The sequence below is a fragment of the Podarcis vaucheri genome (assembly GCF_965113315.1).
Source record: "Podarcis vaucheri genome assembly, chromosome: 7".
Classification (NCBI taxonomy): domain Eukaryota; kingdom Metazoa; phylum Chordata; class Lepidosauria; order Squamata; family Lacertidae; genus Podarcis; species Podarcis vaucheri.
This window is the reverse complement of record NC_138765.1, coordinates 93601417-93627641: the sequence shown is the minus strand read 5'-3', so window position 1 is coordinate 93627641 and position 26225 is coordinate 93601417. Positions and strand designations below refer to the sequence as shown.

Below are 26225 nucleotides of genomic sequence, written 5' to 3'. Positions count from 1 at the left end.
TTGGCTCACATATTCCACTGTAGCCCAAAGCCAACAAAGAGTTTTGGGGCATTTTAAAGACTCCCCCCTTAATTAAGGTGTGCTGAAGTAGCTGCAGAACACCACATGGGCTCTTCTAGGCTTCCGTGGACTAGAGCCCTCTTTGCCACAGTACTTTTGGTGCTGTTCTTTTGGGGTCCTGCTGTCACTCAGCGCTGCAAAAGGTGGCAGAGGGGGAGGCAGCTGGATCTCTGGGGGCACAGCTCCTATGGGGCATGCGACAGGGAAATTCCCAGCAAGTTGGGCCCCATGTGCCTTAAATATGTGTGCCTGGAGGTGGGTGTCATGGATGGCTACGTCTTAAACTCGGGGTCATGGTTTGAGCTCTACGTTGGGCAAAAGATCCCTGCATTGCAGGGGGTAAGACTAGATGGCCCTTGTGGTCCCTTCCAATCTGATGATTTGAATTTTCCTGTTCAGGCATCAAAAGGAATCACACTGTCCAGCATTCATAAGAAATCTATATTTTGATCTGGCAGCACCCAAACATTGGAACTCCCTGCCTATTGACATCAGGCAGACACTTTTGCCATATTAATTTCAGTGCCTGCTAAAAACCTTTCTGCTTCTGCAACCCTGTCCAGACCTGTAGAAGCTGCATTTTTAGCTACTGTTGATTTTAATCATATTTTGAATGATTTTAATGATTTTGAATAATTTCTAATGATACCTGTTTTAAACCCTTTCTATTTAAAATTGAATTGCTTTTTTAAAAAACTGCTTTAAGTCCCCCCCCCTTAAAACCCAGTGGTACATGCATTTTATGAAGTAAATAAATACAACGTGCCGGCCTTCTGCTGGCTCATTTGCACCCAGCGGGCACTGACACGCTCCCTTCTCCAGCTCAAAGCATTTAAAGGGTTGAAGGGAAGAAAGAGCTCTTGGGCCACCTCAGAAGTACATGGGCAGCTTGGTCTGTGAAAAGGACCCCATCTCCTAGGGGCCAAGCCCTTTTGGGGCCCCCAATGTTTTTTGGGAGGGGTTTCCCCTATGTTCAAAAGGGGCAGAGGAGGCTACAGATGGTGAGGCTTCAGTGGCCAACTCCTCGTCCTGCAGTGGAGAGGAAGGAGCGAGGAAGCAGCCCCTGGCCGGTGGCCATTGAAGGTGCTGCCGCACTTGACTCCACCCTGGCTCCTCCGATGTCCTGATGTCACACGTGTGACATCATGCACCGCATTATGTTGCCCCCTCTTCTCCTTTGGAAGCTGGTGCCTCTGCAGTTTCATCTTAACCATGCATGAGCCAAAATGGGAAGGTTTGCTCCAAAATCACACAGTGCACAAAACCCACGAAGGATGAGGAGAAATTCCATTTCCAAAACAATATGGGAATGGAGACAGAAGCATTCTCTGAAATGGACACCTCTCTTATTTTACCAAGGCTGTTCTCCAACCAAGGAATGTGCAAGAAATGCATATCCTAGTACAATGCTCCCAGAGTTTCCACTGGCTCCCCACAGCTGCTCTTGACCTTGGGCAGCCCTTGGGCAGCTGCTGCTCCCAGATGCCCCCACCAGATTTCAGGCAGCCAAGGAATGAACCACCCACCTGCTGCAATTTTGCAAGAGGGACAGAGGCACCCGCAGTGGGCATCTGGGCCACAGCAGCTGGCAAGAAGCCTGGGGAAAGTGTGAGACGCACCTCAGTGTATCTCAGCAGGGAAGGGAGGAGTCAAGGAGAAGCAGGGATGCTGGGGAACATTTGTAGCCCCCCTTCCTTACACCTGGCTACAGGTGGGCATGAGGATTAAAGGGCTTACTCTGAGACTTCATAGGAAAGGTGAGTTTTTGGATTCTGAAGAGCCCTTGTAGCTTTAATCTGCTCATGTTCACTCCTTGCCAGACTGATCTCCCACCCCGTTCTCTTCTTTGCCTCCCCCATTATTGACATTTAGGCTGCAAGTTCCTTGGGGACCAAGACCTATTTATTAGCGAAGCTCTATAAAGCACCATGCCGCTTATTGATAGTGCTGTGTAATTAAGGATAAAGAGCAACAGGAAGGGCAATTGCTTCACCCGGTGGCCGGGGAATCAGGGGAGCAAAGGCCTCCGGCAGGTGTGCCGTGTGTGTGAGGGGGACTCTTGCTCCATGCAGCTTTTCCACAGTTGCTGCAGCTGGACTTTGCCTGCTCAGCCGTGCGGGGGTGGGGTGGGGGGTTGGCCTTTGGGAGAGTCAAGCGGCCCAGGGGGGCTTTGGGATCAGCAGGCGGAAGGGAAGCCCTTCCCCTTTCCCCAGGCTCTGCTAGCAGCCGTTGGGCAAGGAAGGGAAGCCAGGAAGGGAGGGCGGGTAGCAGCAAAGGGCAAAGTGGCAACATTCAGCCTGACACGGCTGCCAGGTCCGGCCAGGCACAGCATGCATTCATCAGCAGGGCAAAAGCTCTCCGACGGACGGCTCAGGTCAAATGAGAGAGAGAGAAAGAGAGAGAAACAGTGGAGACAGGCAGTGGAGGAGAAAAAGGAGGAAGAGGAGAGAGGTCAGGACCAGGGCGGAGGACAACGGTCAGGATAGGCGCCAACTGGCCAGCCAACTCAGGCTGATAGCATGTGGAAGCACGCAGATTGAACTGGGATGGGGAGGGGAGGGAATGAGCGCGCACACCTCTGAACCCCCGTGCGCAGCACTCTTGAGCACAGGGTTGGCTGCTGATCTGGCTCCCAGGGCCCACCAAGCCCCACCAGCCCACACCCTCTTCCTGATGCACAATGCGACTAACTGATAGCTGGAGCCCAGAGTCCAGGCTTCAAAGCCCAGAACCTCTCTGCACCCACCCAAGGCCTGATCCCTGGAGGCCATTTGAGCTGCACCACTGCAGGGCCTCTTTCTCTCTCTGCACCAACCTCAGGTTCCCTCTCTCAGGGCAGCCTCTCTCTGGATCTACGCAGGTTTTCCTATCTCTGTGCACCACAGAAGGAGTGCTCCTTACCCCTCCCCCCTGCATCGCCACAAGTCTGCATTCCTACCGCCTATCTTTCTGCAAAAGCCGCTTCCTAATGCCAGGATCCCAGTCTGGAACCCCCCCCCCCCGCTATTCACTTTATGGACCACCAGTGCCCTCTGTATGCAGCGGGGCACATGGCACCACAGCCACTTTGCCCCTTGGACTCCAGGACCCTGGGCTTGTCCACCCTTCCGCTTGTCTCGCTGCTTCCCCCCAGGAAAAGCTCCTCCTCCTCACTGAATGGGTTTCCCATGGATGGGTGTTTGTTCTGCTTCAGTGATAAAGAGTGGGTTTTCCCAAGGAAAGAGGTGGGGCAAACTGAAAACTAGGAGACCAGTGGAAATGTGGATGTGTCCTCACTCCCAACTGTTCTTTAAGACCTGGCTGTGGCCCTCGCTAGCCCTCCCAGCTCTGCTCTTGCCTCCCTTGCCCAAAGCCACCCAGTGTGCCCCAGCACCTGCTCCCCCCACGGCATTCCCTGGGGGTCTGTGGATTTATTCCACCCCACCAGGGTGCGAGCTTAGAGTTGGCTGGTTCTAGCTGAGGCCAAAGGGGAAGGAAGCTGCCAGCCAGGAGGGGTTTTTAGCAGGCAGGTAGCTGGTTGATCTCAGGGACCACAAATGGGCTGAAGGGGGCAGCAGAAATCCAGAGGGAGGGAGGGGGGAGGGAGGGGCAGTCACACTGAAAAGACCTGTGCAAGCCTAGCCTGGGCACATGACTCCAGGTTCACAAGAGACACCAGGCAAGGATCTGGTGCGGCAGGATCTGGGCCGGCACTCACCATTCATCTGGGAGGGCGACAGGGAGTAATCCCGATTGGAGTAGCGTTTGTCTCCCTTCAGGCTACGACTTTGCCGGGAGGAGCCTTCCAGCATGTTGATGATCTCACTGCGGTCTATGTTGCGCAGAGCCGTGTACAGGTTTTCCACTGCCAAAGGAGAAGAGGAAGGAGACATATCAGCCAGACGTGACAGCAGGGGATTCATTTTTGCAGCCATCTATCATGGAATGCAGCAGGAACAGGTTGCCAGCACCTGCAAGCTTCTTCTTCTTCTTCTTTTCTCCCCTCCCCCCATGCTTTATTAATTGAAAATTGTATAACAAAAATGATCATTAGATGTTGAAGACAGCATAAAAGGTAAAAAAAAAAAATTACAGTCGTTCGTTCCTCAGTTATTTGCTTTTAACACCATTTTGCAATTGATTTCAACGTGACCTCCCATCTTCCATTATATTCCCAGATTATATTTCTTGGATGCGCACTTCACTTTATTTTCTCCACATTGTTTGGCTTACTTTAAGTATTATATTATCCTATTCACCCACAGAAGTTCAGTCAATACCTGCCAACAGATTAATATTTTCACAATGTTCCTTTACACAAACACTATATATGTCCCACTCTCTGTTAAATTTTTCATCTGTAACGTCTCATAACCTTGCTGATAGTCTCGTTAGTTCAGCATACTCTCTCAGTTTATTTTGCCAGTCTGATTTGAATGGGATATCTTCTCCATTCCAGCCTTTTACAATTAACATTCTGGCAGCAACTGTAACATACATAAAGACTCTCCTAAAGTTTTTTGGAATTTCATTACATTTGAACATTTGAACATTTTCTTCAGCTCGCTATAAATCACTTCCCAGAACTATCTAATCTTTTTACAGTTCCACCACATGTGGATTCATGTGCCTTCAGCCTCCTTGCATTTCCAGCAAATGTTTGTCCTAGATCTAAACAATTTGATAGTGCAAATCCTCCTCTTTCTCTTATATCCTCCTCTTTCTCTTATATCAATCAATAATTTATGTTTAATTCTAGGTTTCCCCCCATTCCAGATAAATCTTGATATATCCTTCTGCCAATCTTTGAAGCAGCCTGCCATCCCTATCACTGGAATGGACTGAAACAAGAAAATCATTTTGGGGAGTATGCTCATCTTTATTGTGGAAATTCTTCCCCCAAAAGAGATATTTAGCCTGCTCCAAATTTCCAGTTTGTTTTTGATTTCCTTCCAAGTGTTAACATAGTTATCCTAGAATAAATTGATATTCTTAGCTGTGAACCATATACCCAGATATTTCACTTTTTTGCTAATTTCCAGGCCGCATATAACTTGTAATTCGTTTTTTTCCTTGCGCATCCATATTTTTTTACCAATAATTTGATTTTCTTTGTGTTAAGTTTAAAACCCGCCACTCTCCCGAATTCATTTATCAACTCTAGTGTTCTCAATAGACTTTCCTTTGGGTTCTCTGTCATTTTTATCAGGTCATCAGCAAAGGCTTTGAGTTTATAAGATTTTCCCCCAACACTATGCCTCTTATCTTCCCTTCTTCTCTTCTCTTTTTATTCAGGATTTCCAATACTAAAATAATGGAGAAAAGGGGCATCCTTGCCTGGTTCCCTTCCTTATATTGCATTCCTCCGTGATGTTGCTATTTATAACGAGTTTCGCTTTTTGTTCTGAATAGCTCGCCTGTATTCCTCTGCAGAAAGTGTCACCAAAACCCACGAGGTTTATTTGTGTTTTCATGAAACTCCACAAAACAGGCTTCACTTGTCCACATAACAGTTGGACCCGGTGGAATGAATTTGCGCCTTGAAAAGCATGTAGAGCTGGAAGAGGATGTAGGAAAAACTGTCCTTCTTTTGACTTCCTTTCAACTCTAGGTACTTTTCAAGGAAGAAAAAGTAACCCTCCTCACAACCAGGGAGGAAATGAACGCTGGCAGAAGATCCCCAAGAATGTACCTTTAGGGAGACTAGCCATGCACAGACGAGGAGCACTGCCCCCCTCACTGCCGGCCCAGACCAGGAAAGAGCAGGCCTGAGGGGGTCTGGCATGGCCAGCTGCTCCAATGTGCTTTGATGGGTGAGCGTGAAGGAATGCCACGTATCGAATGTGGTCATGTGCAAAGGAAAGTCCCCCGGGGGAACCTCAGTTCGGGTGGTGTGTGGCCTCCCTCTTCCAGCCCATGCGCCCCCAGCCCCCTTGCTAATACGCACTGTTGGCACTCTGGCCGCCACGGCTGGTCCACAGGTTCAGCAGGGCCAGGCTCTGCTCCAGAAGGGAGTTGGGATTCTCCACACGGATCCTATTGATGTCATCCACACCAAACTGCAGCTCCCGGGCCAGTTCTGGAGGGAGGGGGGGTGGCGGGGCCAGGAAAGAGACACAAAGCACAGCAGCCATCAGACATGGCGGGGGGGGGGGGGAGCAGGAAGGCCCTGTGACCGGCCCTCTGTGCCGGGGGCAGTGAACCTTTTGCAGCCCAAGGGCCAGCATGCAGAGCAACCTTCCAAGGGCCACATGCCAGGGTGGCGGGAGAGCAATGGGAGCGACTCTGCACAGGGGGCTGGTTTCTGCACACAGGCCGGTGCTCCTCTCTGCCTTGTCTCCAGGCAAGCAAGAGGCGTTGTCAGAATCCAGGGACACATCCCAGCCAGCCAAAAAATATTAAAAAATATTAAAATGCTGCCCAGAGTGGTTGGGGCAACCCAGTCAGATGGGTGAGGTACAAGTAATAAATTATTATTATTATTATTATTATTATTATTATTATTATTATTATTATTGGTTTACAAGAACTATGTGCGAAATCACACAAGAAAAACCATACACAACTGTTGTAATCAGATATGGAAGGATGTGCTCCTGATTGCTGACGGCTAATGGAGCAGAAACGGTTCCAGCTGCATTTCCAAGTTGGCCCAGGAGGCACCTGCGGAATCTCCCCAGGCAGAGTCTTCCCTACAACTGGGCCCATGACACTGAAGGCTCAGTGCTTTCTGTTGCCAAATGAGCCTGGCCAACTTGGGGAATGACCCACAAGAGGCTCCTGCAGAAGATCCCAGTGACCGAGCTGGGAGACAAGGGTTCTGGAGACTTTTTTGCCAGGTGGGTGTTCACAAAAGACAACAAAAAAACCCACAGGGAGTGTGTGGGATAATAGCAGGAAAGATTCCCACCCAGGAAGCCCAGAGTGCTGGGAACTCAAGAGCGTCTGAGGTCAGTTGTGGGAACAGATGGGAATATTTGTGGCATGGAAAATGGCAGGATGTCAGCAGGAAGTTACGCAACAAGTGCCAGTTGGAAACGAGGCCGTATGTCTGCCCCAAAACACTTGCAGGCACAAACAGTATTGGCAGCAACATTGTGTATAAGCGCCTCGATGCCTCCAGAAGAACAAATCATGAAAGTACAATGAAAGGGATGCCTGGAAGGGCCTTTCACCCCTTTTTTGCAAGGACACCAGTGTCACTCACCAGCCCAACTGAGGCCCAAATGCTCTGCAATAACAGCCATCTTCATGTCTGTTCTGTCCTTCTCTGTGCTGCTTACTGAGCCTGGGGTGGGGGGTGGGGAGGAAGGGGGAAGCAGAGTAAGTTTTGGGCAAAGACAGGGCACAAACCTCACGGTCACTGCTGGGCTCTCTGGCATTGTGCAGGTTGTTAGCAGGTTGTTAACAAGGTCAAGAGGCTGATTGGTCTCTTGCTCAACTTTGCCCTGGTCTCAGTCACAAATCCTGTTCAGTTTCTCTACTACTACTACTATTATTATTAAAATTTCTATACTGCCTGAAGCTGTTACCATCAAGTAGTCTGGCACCCAAGCCACCTGGCATGCTAGCTTTCCACAAAGGAAACAGAGGAACATATGAACTCCCTGCCTGCAGAAAGCTCCTATCATCATCATCATCATCATCAGTTGCTTTTCAGTTGTACTGAAAGCGTCTCAAATTAAAACCAGTTAAGAACATCCAATAAAAATCTAGAAACACAGCTGAAGCGATAAAAGGGTGCACAGATCCCACCTCACTAAGAGACACCAGAATGTCTCCCTTCAGACTAATGGCAAAAGGCCGTCTTGAATCCCAGTTCCATTTCCTGACCTATGAGCTGCCCTGCCAAGCCCACTCTTCTTACCCAGGGTGCTGTCGCTGGGGAGGCTGTATCTCTCACGCAAGGCTAGCGGCGTCAGCGTTCTCCTTCGCTCCTCACTGCCGGAACTCTGGGGGCATCAAGGAAAGGCATAACCTCCAACATTTGTCCAATAAAAATAGGGACAGCCCATTCCATAATGACAATGTTACTATTTATACCCCACACACTGGACTGGGATGCCCCAGCCAGCATCTCAGCAGCTTCCAACATATATAAAAACATAATCAAACATGTATCACCAAAAAACCCTTCCCTATACAGGGCTGCCTTCAGACGGCTCGGGGGTCAGATAACGCCATACCCTCCAACATTTCTCCAATGAAAATAGGGACATCCTAAGGAAAAGTGGGACATTCCGGGATCACATCTGAAGGCTTCTCTAAATCAGGGATGTCCCTGGAAAACAGGGACCCTTGGAGGGTCTGGAAAGGCTGGTGGTTTCCCTGCTTCCAGGAGCTACTGAGAGAGGGAGGAGCAGAGACACATGGCAAATTGGAGGAAGCCCTGCCTTACTGCACTGAAATCTTGCAGTTTTGCTTGACCTTGCGTCAGTATTAAACTGAATGTTGTCTTTTCTGAGACCGTAACAAACCAATTGTTCTTATACGAAAATTGCATGGATAGATTGTCTAATTCCTTACCGTACTGTGGTACCTTGGGTTACATACACTTCAGGTTACAGACTCCGCAAACCAAGAAATAGTACCTCGAGTTAAGAACTTTGCTTCAGGATAAGAACAGAAATCGCGCGGCAGCAGCGGGAGGCCCCATTAGCTAAAGTGGTGCTTCAGGTTAAGAACAGTTTCAGGTTAAGAACAGACCTCCAGAACGAATCAAGTACGTAACCAGAGGTACCACCGTACTGTGCTAGGGCCCATCCAGCTGCAATTAGTGAAACTGTTAACAGTTCTTTAGACAATTAACAGTTAACAGTTCTTTAGACTTTCCCCAACCCTTTTCTATCTGGTGATGTATTTATGCATACATATATTTTATGTAAGCTGCTTAGAGACCCTCTGGGTGACAGGTGGCTAATAAGTTTAATCAGTACTATTTTTCTAGAGAAAGTGGCTGGAACTTACCAAAACGCCTTCCTTGATCTCTTACAATGGTGATGGTGCCCACCTGACAGCCACCAGAACTCACCTGAGAGATGCCGGAACTGAGTTCCACCAAGTTCCTCCTGGGGAAAAAGCCCTGCGTTTAACGACTAAATAAATAAGATGCTCAGGCAGGACTCACCTTGGAACAGGGCGGCATTGTGATGTTCAGGTGGCAGAGCGCGTGCTGGAGCTCCTCGTACTTCATGGCTTTGCGGAGGAAGGACAAGGAGCCACTGGCTTCCCGGCTGCTGTCTCGCACCTGCCCCCAATATTATTATTATTATTAATTACTATTATTAATTACTACTACTACGCAGCTTTTCTTCCTGACAAGGACTCAGTTAAGCTTATGAATAAAACAGAAACAACTAAAAACATTTTTTGAAACCCAATAATTTTAAAACAATTATACATTTATTGAACTAAAACAATATGTGTGTGTGAGAGAGAGAAAGAGAGAAAGAGAGAGATTAAAAACATGCAGCAAATTACAATAAAAACAGCACAGTACCAGCCCTTTCACTAAATGCAGTCAGTTCCCAAAAGCCTCCTGGAATGAGAATTATTATCATGATAACAATTATTTATTTATACCGCCTTGTTCTCAGAAAGGGCCTCCAGGACAGCAGGGAGGGAGGGAGCCTGCCTAACTTCTCCCGGGAGGGAGTTCCAATCTGAGAGCAGCCACCAAGAAGGCCCTCTCCCACGGCCATGCAAGTGGGCTTGTGAGGGTGGCAGGACCGAGAAAAGGGGGGAATGTAGAAACTTACAACAACTGGTCAATTTAGATGGAGGATGAATGACACCCTGTTTCGAGATAAGGAGATCCACATGAAGGCCCAAAAAACTTTAAAGGACTATTTTGAAATAAATCTAAAGGCCGATGTGGAAAAAAGAGTGATCTGGGACGCAAGTAAAGCTGTGATGCGAGGATTTCTGATTCAACAAAATTCAATAAAAAAGAGAAAGCAGAATGAGAAGAAGGAAAAGATTTTGGAAAAGATAAAAGAAGGAGAGAAAAAATTAAGATCAAAACCAAAGTCCCAGGAGATTTTGAGAGAGATCAAGTTATATCAAACACAATATATGGAATTGATGAATCAAGAGATTGAATGGAAGATAAAGCAAATGAAACAAAAGACATTTGAATCGGCAGACAAATGTGGTAAACTTCTGGCTTGGCAATTGAAGAAAAGGCAGAAATTAAATACAGTTACAAGCCTAGAAGTAGATGGAAAGAATATATCTAAACCTAACGAGATTAGAAACTGTTTTTTGAGCTATTTTAAAAAACTATACTCTCAAGGGCCACAAATTGAAGAGGACATAGATGAATTCCTTAATAAATATGGATTACAAAAAATCTCTCATCAAAGCAAGGTGGATCTAAACCAGAGAATAACAGAACAAGAGATAGAGGGAGCCATTCAGGACATGCAACTGGGCAAATCTCCAGGACCAGACGGACTGACTTCCAGATACTACAAAGCTTTGAAGGAGTGGCTGGTTCAACCGTTAAAGGAAGTCTGCAATGAGATTTTAGAGGGGAAAAAGGCACCAGAGTCGTGGAAAGAAGCTTATATTACACTCATACCAGAGACAGAGACTGAAAAGACTCAACTGAAAAGATGACTTAGTATTGACCTTACAAGAGCCAAACACTAGCACGAAAAGGGTGTTGGAGATAATTCAACAATTTGGCCAGGTAGCCGGATTCAAACTGAATAAACAAAAAACTAAAGTCTTAGAAAAAAAATTAACAGTCATGGAGAAGGAGAAATTTCAAGAAGAGACAGGTTTGACAGTGGTTAAGAAGGTGAAATACCTAGGGGTTCACCTGACACCTAAAAATTTGAACTTGTATAAGGACAACTATGAAAAATGTTGGTCAGAAATTAAAAAAGATCTAGAAATATGGTCAAATTTGAAACTGTCAATCTTAGGCCGAATTGCAGTTATTAAGATGAATGTATTGCCTAGAATGCTATTTTTGTTTCAAACTTTGCAGATTCTTGACAAGATGGACTGTTTCAAGAGGTGGCAGAAAGACATTGCGAAATTTGTCTGGCAGGGCAAAAAGCCCAGAATAAAATTTAAAGTACTTACAGATGCAAAAGAAAGAGGGGGATTTGCCCTGCCGGACTTAAAACTGTACTATGAAGCAGCAGCGTTTTGCTGGCTGAAAGAGTGGATGCTCCTCGAGAACACAGATATCTTGGATTTAGAAGGTTTCAATAATTCATTTGGTTGGCATGCATATCTATGGTATGATAAAATCAAAGTGCATAGGGCCTTTAAAAATCACATTGTCAGAAAAGCGTTGTTTAATGTTTGGATAAGATATAAAGACTTGTTGGAAAACAAAACCCCTAGATGGTTGTCACCCTTGGAGGCTAAGGCACTGAAGAAACTCAATATGGAGGCCGGATGGCCAAAGTATTGGGAAATTTTGGAACAAGATGGAGATAAATTGAAATTACAGAGTCATGAGAAATTGAAACCTAAAGTACGAGATTGGCTCCATTATTATCAAATAATGGAGGTTTACAAACAAGACAGGAAAATTGGCTTCCAGGTGGAGAAATCAAAATTAGAAACTGAATTGTTAGAACCCAATACTAAGAACTTGTCAAGAATGTATTATTTGCTGCTGAAATGGAATACACAAGATGAAACAGTTAAATCGGCTATGATTAAGTGGGCACAGGACATTGGTCATAACATTATGTTTGCTGACTGGGAATGGTTGTGGAACACCGGTATTAAATTCACGGCATGTAATGCCTTAAAGGAAAATATTATGAAAATGATCTATAGGTGGTACATGACCCCAGTCAAGCTAGCAAAAATTTATCATTTGCCTGACAATAAGTGTTGGAAGTGTAAAGAAACCGAGGGTACCTTTTATCACCTCTGGTGGACGTGCCCGAAGATCAAGGCTTTCTGGGAAATGATATATAATGAAATGAAAAAGGTACTTAAATGTACTTTCCCTAAGAAACCAGAGGCCTTTCTCTTGGGCATTGTCGGCCAATTGGTGTCAAAGAAAGATAGAATTTTCTTTATGTATGCTACGACAGCAGCAAGAATACTCGTCGCAAAGTATTGGAAGACACAAGATCTACCCACTCTGGAAGAATGGCAGATGAAAGTGATGGACTATATGACACTGGCTGAGATGACTGGCAGAATCCGCGATCAGGGGAAGGAGACGGCAGAAGAAGAATGGAAGAAATTTAAAATCTATCTTAAGGACTATTATAAACTTGATGAATGTTAGAATGTCGAGGTTTTGAGAGAAAGGGTTACAGCGATATAAGATTAGATCGAAGGAAAGATCAAGAGGACATATGTTTGACACGACTATTTGGAGGTTGCTGGGAAATTTTGGACATTGGGATGCAGAAAGGGGAGGTATGGGGGAGTCCGAGAAACAAGGTTTGGGGGGGGGGAGTTATGAAATTATACGTGTTTGTATGTCTTTTTATACGTTTGTATTGTTTTAAAAAAAAACTTTGTAAAACCAATAAAAATTTATTTTTTAAAAAAGAGAGAACAGGGGGGAATGTGGTTTTTCAGAGAGCTTGGACCTACGTCTCACAGGGCTTTATGGGCCATCATCAGCCCTTTTGAGTCGTGCCTGGAAACGGACCAGTAGGCAGTGGGGCCGTTGTAGGAATGGGACTGAAGGCTCCCTATAACCCCAGGAAGTGAGGAGAACAATGGACTGGAGTGATCTATTCCTCAGAGTCAGGATCAGTGCTGATGGGCTTTCTCATTAAGTGTTTGGAAACTGTGCTCCACAAGTTTTCTCCAAGCTTGCGATGTCTTTTTTGGCCTCCTCCACACTTTGCTCCCTTCACTGAGCTACAATTTCCAGAGTTCCTTAAGGAGCTGAACAGATGGGGGAGAGCAACACCAGCTGGGCGCAGGTTCCTCCCGCACCTCCTGGCCGATGCGCCTGCAGGGGGGCTCAAGAGAAAGACTGGGTGGGGCGCTGGCCCTGAGCCAGAGCGATGTGGGACTTGTGATGTATTGGAGCCCCGTCCTCTCTGAGGGGGAGATGGCACCTGCTCCCCACTGCAGGGACAGGGCGGACCGCTGGCTTGTGCTTCCACGCTGGTGATGGGAGGGTATTGTCCACTGCGCAGCGGGAAGCAGGTGTGGGTGTCCTGCCCTCCAGCTCCTGCCACCTGAAGCAGCTGCTCCACTTCATCCAGCAACAGGCCTGGGCCCTGTATCTGGGCACCACAAGCTTTTAAAGTGTGGGTTTTTTGGGAGGGGTTATTGGGTTGTTTTTATTTTGTGTATTTTGTGGTTTTATATTCTGATTTTATTCTGTGAACTGCCCTTAGAGCTGTGAATATAGGGTGGTATATAAATGCAAACAAGCTGGGAAAACATTATTGCCAACCAGATCATGATGAATTTCAGCGGCATCACAAGTGAGAGCAGCAGCAGGCGGGTCAATCAGAGCCCAGCGCTTTTACTCCCAAAGCATCCTGCTGACCCCCTTGCCTCTCACCTTGACAGGGATGATCAGGCGGTTCTCCCGGAATGACTGGAACAGGAAGCTGCGCTGCTGGGTGGCCTTCTTGATGGGCACCAGGTTCCCAGAGAGCTCTGTGTGCAGGGGCATCCCCTCCACCACCTGCAGAAACAGGCAGTAAGGTCTCCAAGCCTTTGAAAGGGTTATGCTCCACCTCCAGAAATGGCAGCTCATCACGCAACGCTGTCATGGCACAGGTTTAAGGACATCCTAGAAGCTATGTTGGGCAGGTACTTTGCTCTGGCATGCTTGTTTTTTAAATCAATCAAGCAATCAATAAGGAGGCATTTGAGCTAAACTCCCCCTCCCCAGCAAACCCCTTTAAAATGGTTGAGGATCTTAGAGGGCCACTAAATAATTTTTCTGCCTGTTGTAGCAATTGTAAAGAAGAAGAGTTTGGATTTGATATCCCGCTTTATCACTACCCAAAGGAGTCTCAAAGCGCCTAAAATTCTCCTTTCCCTTCCTCCCCCACAACAAACACTCTGTGAGGTGAGTGGGGCTGAGAGACTTCAGAGAAGTGTGACTGACCCAAGGTCACCCAGCAGCTGCAGGTGGAGGAGCAGAGACGCGAACCCGGTTCCCCAGATTACGAGTCTACCGCTCTTAATTGCATTTTTGCAGACACACTACAAACCATTTGAATGAAGGTCACAAATCACTGTCTGGAAACCCCTGCAATCTACAATTCTAATGCTACTAACAATAGGCAAGGGCTATGACAGCACTTAAAAAGCTCCTTCTAGACGGTGGCCTGTCCCTCAGCCAAGAGCTTCAGCAGGGCAGGGCCCCAGGTACCAGGGGCGCTACCTCAATGTCCCGGCTGCGTGCCACTTCAGTGAAGTTTTCATGCTGCTCAAGCGTCTTGTCCACTTTGTCGTCGGTCATGCAGTAGCAGCGCAGGCGGCCCTCGCGGCCCTCGTTCATTTTGGCAAACACCACGAACTTGGCCATGTAGGGCACAGCCGCCAGCTCTTTGTAAAGCAGCATAGCAAAATGGATGGCTTCGGCTGTACACGGGCAGTCTGCCAGCCAGAACCTGGACAGGAAGAGGAAAGGGGCACATGGAAGAAGCCACAGGCTCACCACCCGGCCGTAACCAGAAATTTAGGAAGCTGAGCTATTTCCCAGACTTTCAACAACAACAACAATTTATTTATACCCCGCCCATCTGGCTGGGTTTCCCCAGTCACTCTGGACAGCTCCCAACAGAATATTAAAAGCACGCTAAAACGTCAAACATTAAAAACTTCCCTAAACAGGTCTGCCTCTGGTTAACCTTTTTCTATGTTCCAAAGCTATGCTAGTTTAATTGTCACTTTGAGGTACAATGCACACAACTCCCCCAAATGGCCCCTCAGGCTCACCTGGCAGAAACATTGGTGGTGAAGTTTGCACACTCGTTGGCATAGACAAGCTTTGTGGTCCCTGTGATGTCCTCCCATTGCGCTGGGGCTGTTCCTCCTGAGACAAGAGAGTGGGGAGAAAGCACACAGGTGTGCACAGGAGGTTTTTGGAGCAGGCAGACTGACCTGGAAGGGCCCTCGCAGCCTTCAGTCCAAAATGCACTTTCCCAGATTTGAGCCGGGAAGCCTGGTCCATTAGGTTCAACCAGCCCAATGTGTTGCCGGTTGCCAGGCTCCTCCAACATTGCCTTTGCAGAACTCCGAGGAAGAGGACGGGAAACAAACGAGAGGAAGTTGGGTTTGCCTGGCACTGGCCTGGCTACCTTCCACTTCAGCAGTCCAAGCGGGCCCAAGCCAGCCCTGGACTTGAGCTCTGGGGGCCGGGGGCCGGGGAGGCTTTAAGCAGAAGCCTGGCTGCACTGATTGGTGGCCCCCAGCCCCAAGAAGCTCCTCAGGTGCACAGCACAGTTTTGCATTTGAGTACATTAATTAAAAGGGGGGGGGAACCTAGGTAACAGATGAAATTTTCAACACTTGAATGTTCACACAGCACTTAAAATGGAAAAGGCAGAAACCACCGGGGAGGGGTGGGGGAGAACTGAGTCAGGGTTTCATTCCGCTGGCATGCTCAGTTTCCACTTCAGCTGCAAAGTCCTGAAGAAAAGGGGCCTGCTCTGCAGTTGGAGAATATTCTGTGAGCTCTGTGTTGATATTTATTTCTAATGTTTACGGAATAGATTTATATGCCACCTCTCCAGCCAGTATGGTGTGTAATGGTTAGAATGTCAGCCTAGGACCTGGTAGACCAGGGCTCAAATTCCCACTTGGACATGAAGCTCCCAGGGTGACCTTGGGCCAGTCACTGCCTCTCAGCCCAACCTCCCTCACTGGGCTGGCGTAGGGATTAACGGGGTGGGGAGAACCACATATGCCACCTTGAGCTCCTTGGAGAAAAAGGGAGGATATAAATGTAACATCAACAACGTTTTATTCCAGTCCACCCAGTGATGCAGGCAGTCACCCTGGTTCTTCTTCCAGCACATCCTGGTTCCTTCCTCCCCGTGAGGTTGCGCAAGTCACAGGGATGGAGAGATGCACCCAAGCGGCACCCCCCCTCCATTGCTCACTACCGTGCATAATTTCTTGCCAAACCACCAAGCAACCTTCCTCGCTGCTGCTGTGCTGCTCACCTGAGATCACAGGTGCACTGAGTCCGGCTGTTGGTCCCACCAGCTCAGAACTGCCTACGCTGAGTGGCAAGAGCCTTCCCAGCTCTCCTTGGAGATGCCAAGGATGGAACGTGGGACTATGTGCATGCAAAGCAGATGCTCTGTCACTGAGTTACTGAGGATGACAATAAAGGCAACTGCCAGGGAAAGACTGGCCTGATCTCAAGCACCAGTCAGAGAAGCAGCAGCTGCAGGAAGCTTTGCTGTACTTGTTCGTTTCCACAAAGGAGGTCATGGTGTCGTCCTCCCCAGCCCAGCCCACCCCTCCCCACCTGACCTCACAACAACCCTGTGAAGCAGGGGCAAACAAAGGCTAACCGACACCCGGGGCGGGGCATGCATTGTGCTGTGACATACGATGCATGCATTGCATTGCTGCGTAGGGCACATGTGCGGTGTCACTGCGTACAACGCATGTGTGAGACACCGCACATGAATTTTACGTAGCGGTTTGCTGCTGGCACCGCCCAAGCACCGTACAGATGGTGGCGGGATCCTCCGCTTGCAGCTGTAGTGGCACCGGAGGGATCCCACCACCATTCATAAAGTGCTCAAGCGGCGCTGGTGGAAAACTGCTATGTACAGTGCATGTGCGGCGTCACTACGTACAGCGCATGTGCGCAACACCGCGCATGCGTTGTACATAACGGTTTGCTGCCGGTGCCACTCAAACACCGTACGGACAGTGGCAGGATCCTCTGTTTGCAGCTGCGCCCACGCGGTGCCTTGTCACCCCCCAACATGGCACCGCCCCCTGCGACGCCACGGCCGTGAAGTAGCTGAGGCTGAGGGTGTGACTGGTCCCATGGCACCCAGCAAGCTTCACAGCTGAGTGGCCATTTGAAACCTGGGCTCCCAGGTGCTAGTCCAACACTCTAACCATTACTCCAGCAGAAAGAACACTCTGTTCCAACTGCCAGCTGCTCTGGGATGGCTGAAGGGAATCTTGCTTTGACCCCCTCCGTCAGCCGCAAAACTGAAGGCTGTTGGGTCATCCTGGCATGTGTGAGTTAAGGGTTCTTTGCGTTATTACCTGTTACTTGTAAGTCGCCTTGAGAATCAATTGATTGCAAGGTAGGGTATGAATCTGCTAAATAAACGAAACAAACACAGGATTGAGACTGACCCAGAAACTCCAGCGGGTGCAGAATGCCGCGGCGAGACTCCTTACGAGGTCCTCGCTGCGAGATCACATTCACCCGGTGCTATACCAGCTGCACTGGCTCCCGGTGGAGTACAGGATCAGGTTTAAGGTGCTGGTTTTAACCTTTAAAGCCCTATATGGCCTAGGACCCTCGTACCTACGGGACCGCCTCTCCTGGTATGCCCCACAGAGAAACCTACGGTCTTCAAATAAAAACATCTTGAAGGTCCCAGGCCACAGAGAAGTTAGGCTGGCCTCAACTAGAGCCAGGGCTTTTTCGGCTGTGGCTCCGATCTGGTGGAACACTCTGTCACAAGAGACCAGGGCCCTGCGGGACTTGACATCCTTCCGCAGGGCCTGCAAGACAGAGCTGTTCCACCAGGCCTTTGGCCAGGGCACAGCCTGACTCCCTCCCTCGGCAATCTTCGCAGAGCTCTGGCCCAATGGTTGCTAGTGGCTTGAATTAATTAATTTTTATAATGAATGATTTTAGAATGTTGTTTATGTTGTACCTTTGTACTGTTTTATTGTTGTTAGCCGCCCTGAGCCCGGCTTCGGCTGGGGAGGGCGGGATATAAATAAAATTTATTATTATTATTATTATTATTAGTTTATGTAGAAGCTTGTTCTTAAACCCAGCAAAATCTTAGCACTGTCATTGTGACTTCACTTTATTTCAGACTTAAGATCTTGTCTGGGCTGATCCAAAATTGATGGCGTGGAGATTTGGTGTTGGAAGAATTATGATTAGGAATCTTTTGGCTCAGTTATTTTAAAAAGTTTGCTTTGATTCTGGGGTGTGCAAATTTTTGCTGTTAACTTTGCATTGTTAATAGTAAACTGCTTTATGCATGGAAATGATAAAATACATAATTACAAAAAAAATGGATAGGGGGATATTTTCCCAAGTACAAAACAAGAATAAATACCTTGCTGGGAAAATGCATTGCATCTCCAGCAGAAAAGACATCCACCTGGGCAGCCACATGTGGGGGATTCCCTAGTTCAGCCTTTGCCAACCTGTGCCCTCCAGATGTTTTTGGGCTCTGCTTTCCATTAGCCCCAGGCAGCCCAGCCATACAAGGCCAGGGCCGATGAGAGCTACCATCCAAAAACATCTCTGATGAAAGGACAGGACTCCCCAGAGGCAGAGGGCATAGCTGAGCCCCTGAACCATTAGAAAGAGCCAACCAGCAGACCAAAACTGATGAAGGGCCCCTGAAAGAGCAGCCCACCCAAGAGAGAGACAACACTAGAAGATTTGCAGGGAGACCACGAGTGCCAGGGGGGCAGATGAGCTTCCTTGAAACTGCTGCCTGGCTTACCTTTTCCTGCTGCCTCCTCTTTTCCATTCTTAGTGGTACCTGGCTCTCCCCCCAACCACCCTTCCCTCTCCCGCACGATGTCCTCCTTTCCCCTCACTCTACCGCTGCTGCCATCATGGAGCATCTTTCTGAAAGCAGAGTGAGCGCAAATCTTCTTGCTCTCACCCTAGGGGTGAAATCACAGGCAGTTGCTGCCAGCGGTGGAACATTTGCTCCCTTCCATTGCCTCTCCCACCAAATCCCTGAAATCTCTCTGCCATCCACCTCAAGCTGCAACTTTGGAACCTACAAAGTGAGCAACAAAATGAAGAGCAGGAGGGAGGCTTGTGCTCCAGCCCCAAAAGACGCCACCAGTTATCTCTACTCACCTATGACACTGCAGAGGAGCCGCAGGCTGGTTGTATCGCCCTCCCCACTGTCCCGGGGGTTCTCCCTCCATGAAGGGGGCAGGGGGATGCGCAGCCCAATGGGGCGGTGGAATTTCCTGCGGCGTGGCTCCACTGTCACTATGGGGCTGAACGTTGCCTGGTTCCCCAGCAATTTTGTCACCAGCTCATCTGGCACCGGCTGTGCCTGCAGGGAGTGTGGGATGTAACATAAGCAGTCAAGTACAACATTTCCTGTTTGACCAGAGTGGACACGCAGGGGAATGTTGCTCCAGCCAGGAGGACTTCCTGCCACGCCTGGTCTGGAGCGTCCTCCCCCTGCATGTGACCAGGTAGATGGGCGTGACCCTGGCAGACCCTACAAAGGGGCCAGTCACGCAGCCATTGTCCTCTTCCTCTTGATGCTCTTCCTCTCGACTCTTCTTGATACCTTTTTTGCTGTGTGTGGCTCTCAGCCAGCAGCACATGGGCTCATTCCTCAAAAGAGGGTGAACCCACACATTTCTCTGTATCTGTAACTACAAGCTAAAGCCTGCCTTCAGGATCATACTGTGGACTGTGTGAGTAAACCTTATCATTAGTTTCTTGAAGAAGACTATTGTGTCATTATTGTTTTTAAGAAGGAACAAAAGGGGATTTACCAGGAACAAATCCAGTCTGGACAAACCAGACTGGATTGCTTAACTCAAGTGATTCTCACAATTCACGGTCACACAGACGCCGCGGTGGTCCAGTGTGTGTGTGTGTGTGTGCACACGCGCAAATGCTATTTCCGGTGTTCCTTCCAGTGCGGAGGAGGCGTGCGCAGTTTCCCATTGGCTGCAGAAGCTTCCTGCAACCAATGGGAAGCTGGCCAGTGTCCCGGAAGGCGGTCTGCCGCGAGCAGGTGGCGGGGGTCCATGGGCCAGTTAAACGACCCCCATGGCCGCTTGTGGCCCATGGGCCTTAGGTTGCTGACCCCTGTATTAATCAATATATCCTCTCCTACTGTCCTCAACATTCCCACAGGGAGACATGCCAAAAGGGCCATGCTCCTGGAAGGTGGTCCCTCCTTGCTGCCAGGATGCCAGCCATGTGCTCTGCTGTGGCCTCTTTCAAAGGCAACCCCAGAGCCAGGCCCCTGAATAACCCAAATGTCCACCAGAGATCTGCAAAAGTGGGAGATCCAGTAAGCAGCCCAGCATTTGTCCCTCTGAGGACCAGACTGGACAATGCATTTAGTGTGCGCTTGCACTGAATGGATCTGGTTTTTGTTACTCTGTTAGCGGCTGAGCCCCATACAGCCACCCAGTCAGGACTTGGTTGCATATGGCAACCAAGTTCCACCTCCAGCCATGGCAAATCCCACTCAGCCCCTCCTCCGGTTTCTGATATTGTAAGTCTTTTTACAAAACTATTTTCATTACCTTAAGGTCAAGAAACTTGTTTTGCTAAATAAACAAATAAGTTGCTGAGGATGCTGAATGATGCTGAAGCACAACTCCAGTTTTCGCCATCCAGCCCTGGCTGCTATTCCTGAAACCCAGCGCTCAGTCAGATCCCTTGCCTAGATCTCAATGCCTTTCCATTATTCCCTGCCAAAATACAGGCAACCCCCGTTTTGTGTGCGTTCTAAGGACGTGCCACTGTGCACGCATGGGCCATTTTTGGAGCCTGAAGAGGGTGTAAGGGTGGGGCAGGCTTATGTGTGCTCCATCAACATGCACACTGACCTGGAATGCAACCCCTGCACAAATCGGGGCTTGTCTGTATTCCATATTTTTTGATCGCCTATATTATGTTGCAAAATGAAGTACTGTATGTGCACATTTAATTTGCATTGGTTATTTTGGCTGTGTTTGCTTATTACGAAGCCCACCAAGCCTGCTCCCCAAATTCATAACTACACCCACAAACTCCCATGTCCACACCATTCCTGCTTCAAGTCTCCCTGGACTGCTCTGCTCTAGAGATAGATGCAAGAGACAGGAGGTTGTCCTTGTACCTGCAGAGCTAGCTTGACCTTCTTGGTGACTGCTGTTTCTGGGAATGTGGCCTGGACCAGAGGCACCAACGTGCTCTGCAGACAGCCGCCCTCTGGGCCAATCAGGTCACAGTCCTGGGACACGCGAGACATGACCACAAAGTAAAGAGGGAAATCTGTGGTGATGATGCGGCAAATCCTCTTCTTCTCCAGCTCCTCGAGGCTCTCCAGCTCTGTAAGAGTAAGATCACACAGCAAGGATTTCCTGAACTGCATATTGCTGATAGTGTGCCACGAGCAATAAATCAATAGAAGAACTAGATTGACCAGTCATGAAAGGCTCAGAACCCTGACCCACAGACCAACAGTTTGACTTAGCATTCACACTCCTTACAACTTCAAATCATTGCAATCAGAATAATTTTTTTAATTTACATTTTCCTTTTGAGTAGAACCACCAGCAGACAGATGAAACTGTACTGGAGGTGAGGGGGATTAATGGCAGCTTAAGAAAGACAGGATCAGCAGCGAAAAATGCCACACCAAAAAATCAGGGAGCATAAAACAGGCACCAGCAACTTGCTAGGCCAAATGTCTGTCAAAACCATCGGAAGGGGACAAAGCAATTTCCCAAGGTAGGGAGTTGGACTTTTTAGGGGTGGCCCCCAAAGGCCTCCTCCCTCCTCCCAGAGAAGAGCCTCCCAGCAACCTGCAACGCACAAGCAGGTAACTTGTGGGCAAAGGAAGCCTTTTAGGTAGCCTGGTCCTATGTGGTTAGCAGTGGCATAGGAAGGGGGGTGTGGTGGGTGCAGGCTGCCTCGGGTGTCCTCACTGAGGAGGGTGACAAAATGGCAAACATGTGTGTTTCTGAAAAAATACCTTCCACACCCACTGGCCCCCCTTCCTGCACCACTGCAGGAGCCCTCTCCCCTCGCGTGATTTCCAGAAACCAGCAGCACTGCTGCCTCCAACTTTGCAGGCAGAGCCCAGCCTTTATGGCTAGTAGCCTTTGACAGCCCTCTCCTCCATGACTCTGCCTAATCCAGAGCCATAGCTGGGGGAGGCGGGGGCCACGGGGGGCCTGAGCACGCCTGAGCCACGCGTCTCTCCTGAGGGGGAAGCGGTGGGTGAACTGCCTGCAAGCTCAGCGCTGCTTTTTTGAGCAGCGTGGGGCTTGCGCCTGCCCACCGCCTCAGCCGCCCTACAGAGAGGCTCCATGCAGTATGCCTTGGCTTGCCCCGCCCCCATTGGCGGCCTGCCCTGCCCCCATAGGTGGCTCTCTCCACCCCCGTCTGCAGGCACCCGAGTGGCTAGCTATGCTATGCTCGGTGGTTAGGGCAGGGGTGGAAAACCTCGGGCCCGCGGGGGGCAGGCACAAGCAGCCCTCCTGATCTCTCCTCGTGGCCCTTGGAAGTCTCTGTAGGCCACCCCCCCTTGTTTTTGCCACGTTGGAATGTGTCCTTGAAGATAATGCTTCTTGCCTGCCTGAATGGGGGCAGAGCGGGCTGAGAATGGGCAAAGAAACCAGTTTACTGCACCAAGTTGAAATTCACATTCATTTCTCCGCCTGCTTTTGCCTCTGGCCTCTGGGAGGCTGCCCAGAAGCAAAGGGGACTGAGGATGGTCCCTCTGCCCCTGAGCTGAGGCTTGGAAACCAGCAAAGCTACTGTCACTTCCTTGCTCCTTGGGCAGTTTTGAGCCCCTTCCCCAACTGGTTTCCCCTGTGACTGCCAGGCACTCGTACCTTCATCCATGCCATTGAGGACCTGGTCCAAGGAGCTCTCTCCATAGCGGCTGCGGTGCTCCTTCCATATGGATCCATTCTCACTGCGCAGAACCACCAGCTCCCTGTCACCGCGGCCGTGCGAGGCAAAGTGAGGGATCTCCACGATGACGGGGCTGTGGGAGAGTGGAGTGTCAGGGCCCAAAGCGAGTGGCCATGATGCTCACCCGAGAGTTGGGGAGAAGCACCTCTGCTGTGCAACTTCCTCACATAACATCAAATGCCCCACGGGATTGTCGGTGCTGCTGTGCAAGCAGGAGGATATTTTTTCTGCTTGTGTTGGTGGAAATGCTCTGGCATCCAAATTCTGGACAGACAATTTTCAAGAAATCTTTTAAAATTTTAAATGTCCCACCAGAGCCTCCTCACAACTTGCACTTTTCGAACTTGTGGGATGATCAAATGGCAACTTTCCGATCTAAGAAACATCTTCCATGGATGCAGCGAGGACTTCTTTGGCCTGGAAATGGAAGCTTCAGCTACAGGACTTAAGCTTCTTGCTGTGGTACAAGAATATGTTCTTGTCCACTTTCTGCTTCTTCCATGCCTGGAATGCAGAGGGCCAAGCGGGTTTCCCCGCTCCTCTGAGCAAATGTCAATTCGGAGAAAACCCAAATTGCCATTTGCTCCATTTGCTGAGCACTACGGATCATTTTTCTCCAGGGGAAAGCAGCAGCAGAAGAGGAAGTGTATGTAGATTCTGGCTAGTGCAGAAAAAAATACTCACAAATTACGTGCTTTTAAAGGTAAGGAAGACCTGGAACGTTTTTACGCCACTGGGTGGGATTTCATTTCTTACGTGTCAGATTCAGATACACTGAACTTTCCCCCACCATCAAATTGTGATATTTGGCTTTGATTCTATGTTTTGCTTCTTTTACTGTTTTACATTATCTGTTTTCTGTTTCTTTGGAAAATACAACCTCTATACTGCTCCTCCTATGCTTTGTAACTTTGATTTCGGGGTTTGGTTGGTTTTGGGTACTCTTGATTTTACATTAATAAAAAACCTTTTTAATATTTATTTTTAAGTGTTGTGGAGAACTAGAGTCACAGAGCTGGAGGGACCCTGGAGGTCATTCAAAGGGACACTGCACTTCAGCTGCATCTTCCCCTTCCCTGCTCTGCTCCTCCGCATCTCTATGCTGAAAGCCATGAACATATAACATACACAGAGATCGGATGCTGGGATTTTAGTCTGGATGTGCCACCAAGCACGGCATTTGAGATTATACGCATTTGGCGCTCAGAGGTACCACGAGGGCTTTGATGTCTTCCTGATGTAGGGACAGCAGGGCCACCCACCACCTTCCTTTTCCTGCCCCAGCACACATGGCAGCGAGTGATTGGAGCTCAGAGTGCCAAGTGAGGGCAGCCAGGGCACTGCCCAGAGAGGAGAGTGTCTAGCCTTCTTCACCTGAGGAACTGTGCTCCGGCAGGGCCCAGGGCAATGATCCTGCTGGCCAACCCTTCTTCCTCGGCCAGAGGAGGTGGGGCCTGCAGTTTCTGGGGCTTGACCAGGCGGCAGGTGATGCGTGTGGGTGCTGCGCATGTCCTGGGTGGGATGATGACGCGGAGGCCGTTGTGCCTGCTCCCACGCATGGACCCGCCACGAGCATCCACCATGAAACTGACGAGGAATCTGGGGAGGGGGCAAAAAGGAAGGATTCAGTTGTCAAATGCACAGGTCACAGTAGGGCTTCCCAGAGTCCCAAAGCAGAGAAGCTTGGAAATGCACCCCCCCCTTCACCCCAGTGGTTGCTCCTCAGCTGGAGGATCTGCAGGGAACCCAGCTGCCATTTGTTCTGCTTCTGCGCTAAGCGGCAGGTTTCCCAGGGGAAAGTGGTGTGGCAAGCAAAGGTGTGGCTGAGCTTCCTATGTTCCTTATTGGGGAAGAGCATCTGCCTTGACAGCAGAAGGTCTCTTGGCAGGTGCTCTCCCTAAGGCCCAGGAGAGCTGCTGCCAGTCAGAGCATGCAGGACACAGCTGGGCTTGGCCGTTCCTTGATTTGACTCAGGATAAGTCAGTGGGATAGCTGCAGGGGCTGATCTGTCTCACGTCCCTGGTGCCTGAAGGACACGCTCCACTTTGGGGTTTTGCAGGGAAACATCCCAGGGCAAGTGGGGATGTGAGAAGCAGGAGGAACTCACCCTGTGTGGACTGGGCTGGCCACAGGGCTGATGTTGTCGGAGGTCTCTGTGGCAGGGCTGCTTGGGATGAGAGACTCCTCGTCAAATTCCTTGGAAGCCTACACGGGGCAGAATCAGAGGACCCGTTCAAGCACAGGCCTAGATGCCTCCACCGACGACCTCTGTGGAAACTGAGGGCTCCCCACGCCCCCACCTCTGCCTTCTTCTTTTACGGGGGTCCATCTTCCTCCAGATCCCAGCCATACAATTTTGGGGCCCCTCCCTCAGCATGCCAATGCTCCCACCCTACAGCCAGGGGTGAGTTGGGAGGGGGCATTGGGCGGCAGCCTGCTTGAGACGCATGTCTTCAAAGCACGTGGGCTTTGCCCCCCTCCAAGAGCCATGGAGGCCAATGGAGATGACTCAGTGGGGACAGAAAGCCCCTCTAGTCCGGCACCTGCAAAGAGCACTCTCCCTCCTGTGGATTCCAGCAACTGCCGGCCACAAGGGGAGCTTCTCTGGGACAGGCATGTCAGTTTCAGGGCACCACTGCTGCAAAGGCATCATTTCTGGTCGCCAGTGGCTTAGCCTCCGAAGAGGGAGAAGCCAAGGGCCACTGTGGATGGACGCTGTGGGTCCCCCCAGGTCCTTTTTACGGCTCTGCCCCTCCAGCTCTGCTGAGACAGACACCCACCCACCTGTTCTGGCTCCTCGGGTCGGATCAGGACCGTCTCAGGCGTCACACACGGGATTCGCGGGATGGCGGGAGACTCTTCCCTCCTGAGAAGCAGAACACAGTCAAGCAACTATTGCTCAAAAACCTGATTTATATGTGGAATTCTTCTTAGCTTGTTTTGCATATACAGTGGTGCCTCGCAAGACGAAATTAATTCGTTCCGCAAGTTTTTTCTTCTTGCGAGTTTTTCGTCTTGCGAAGCACGGTTTCCCATAGGAATGCATTGAAAATCAATTAATGCGTTCCTATGGAAACCGCCTTCAGACCAGGTCCGGGGACAGTCCGTCCCCCGACCTCTTCTGAAGGCTGGGGGGGGGGACAAGGGCTTTTCTTCCCACCGCCAGCCTTCAGAAGGCTGTTCTGAAGGCTGGCGGTGGGAAGAAAAGCCCTTCTCCCCACCTCCCGCCCCGCAAGCTCCGGGGACAGGAGGGCTTTGCTGCCGACCGCCAGCATTTTAAAAGCCCCCGCTGTCCCGGGGTCTCCCCCCCCCCCGCCTGCCTTCAAAAGCCGTCCGGGACAGCGGAGAAAGGCACTGCCTTTCTCCGCTC

General features: G+C 49.6%; 1 protein-coding gene across 11 annotated transcripts in view; it reads right to left on the bottom strand.

Moving 5' to 3' along the window:
- Positions 1-26225, bottom strand: part of ANK1 (ankyrin 1) — a 189089-nt gene that overhangs the window by 20789 nt on the left and 142075 nt on the right. For 8 of the 11 annotated variants that reach the window (XR_014221487.1, XM_082229684.1, XM_082229690.1 and 5 more), the window contains 15 exons: positions 25640-25721; positions 24963-25060; positions 24230-24454; positions 22774-22928; positions 21051-21262; positions 19049-19253; positions 17245-17301; positions 14944-15040; positions 14387-14615; positions 13553-13678; positions 9167-9286; positions 7907-7991; positions 7247-7327; positions 5987-6118; positions 3758-3904 (listed from right to left, as the gene is read on the bottom strand). Coding sequence is in view for 10 of the 11 variants with exons in the window: in XM_082229684.1 (XP_082085810.1) it covers positions 3758-3904; positions 5987-6118; positions 7247-7327; positions 7907-7991; positions 9167-9286; positions 13553-13678; positions 14387-14615; positions 14944-15040; positions 17245-17301; positions 19049-19253; positions 21051-21262; positions 22774-22928; positions 24230-24454; positions 24963-25060; positions 25640-25721 (2051 nt within the window). In the remaining variant the exon portion in view is untranslated. The remainder of the gene's footprint in view (positions 1-3757; positions 3905-5986; positions 6119-7246; positions 7328-7906; positions 7992-9166; positions 9287-13552; positions 13679-14386; positions 14616-14943; positions 15041-17244; positions 17302-19048; positions 19254-21050; positions 21263-22773; positions 22929-24229; positions 24455-24962; positions 25061-25639; positions 25722-26225) is intronic. The other 3 variants (XM_082229691.1, XM_082229692.1, XM_082229687.1) reach the window with 2 other exon arrangements.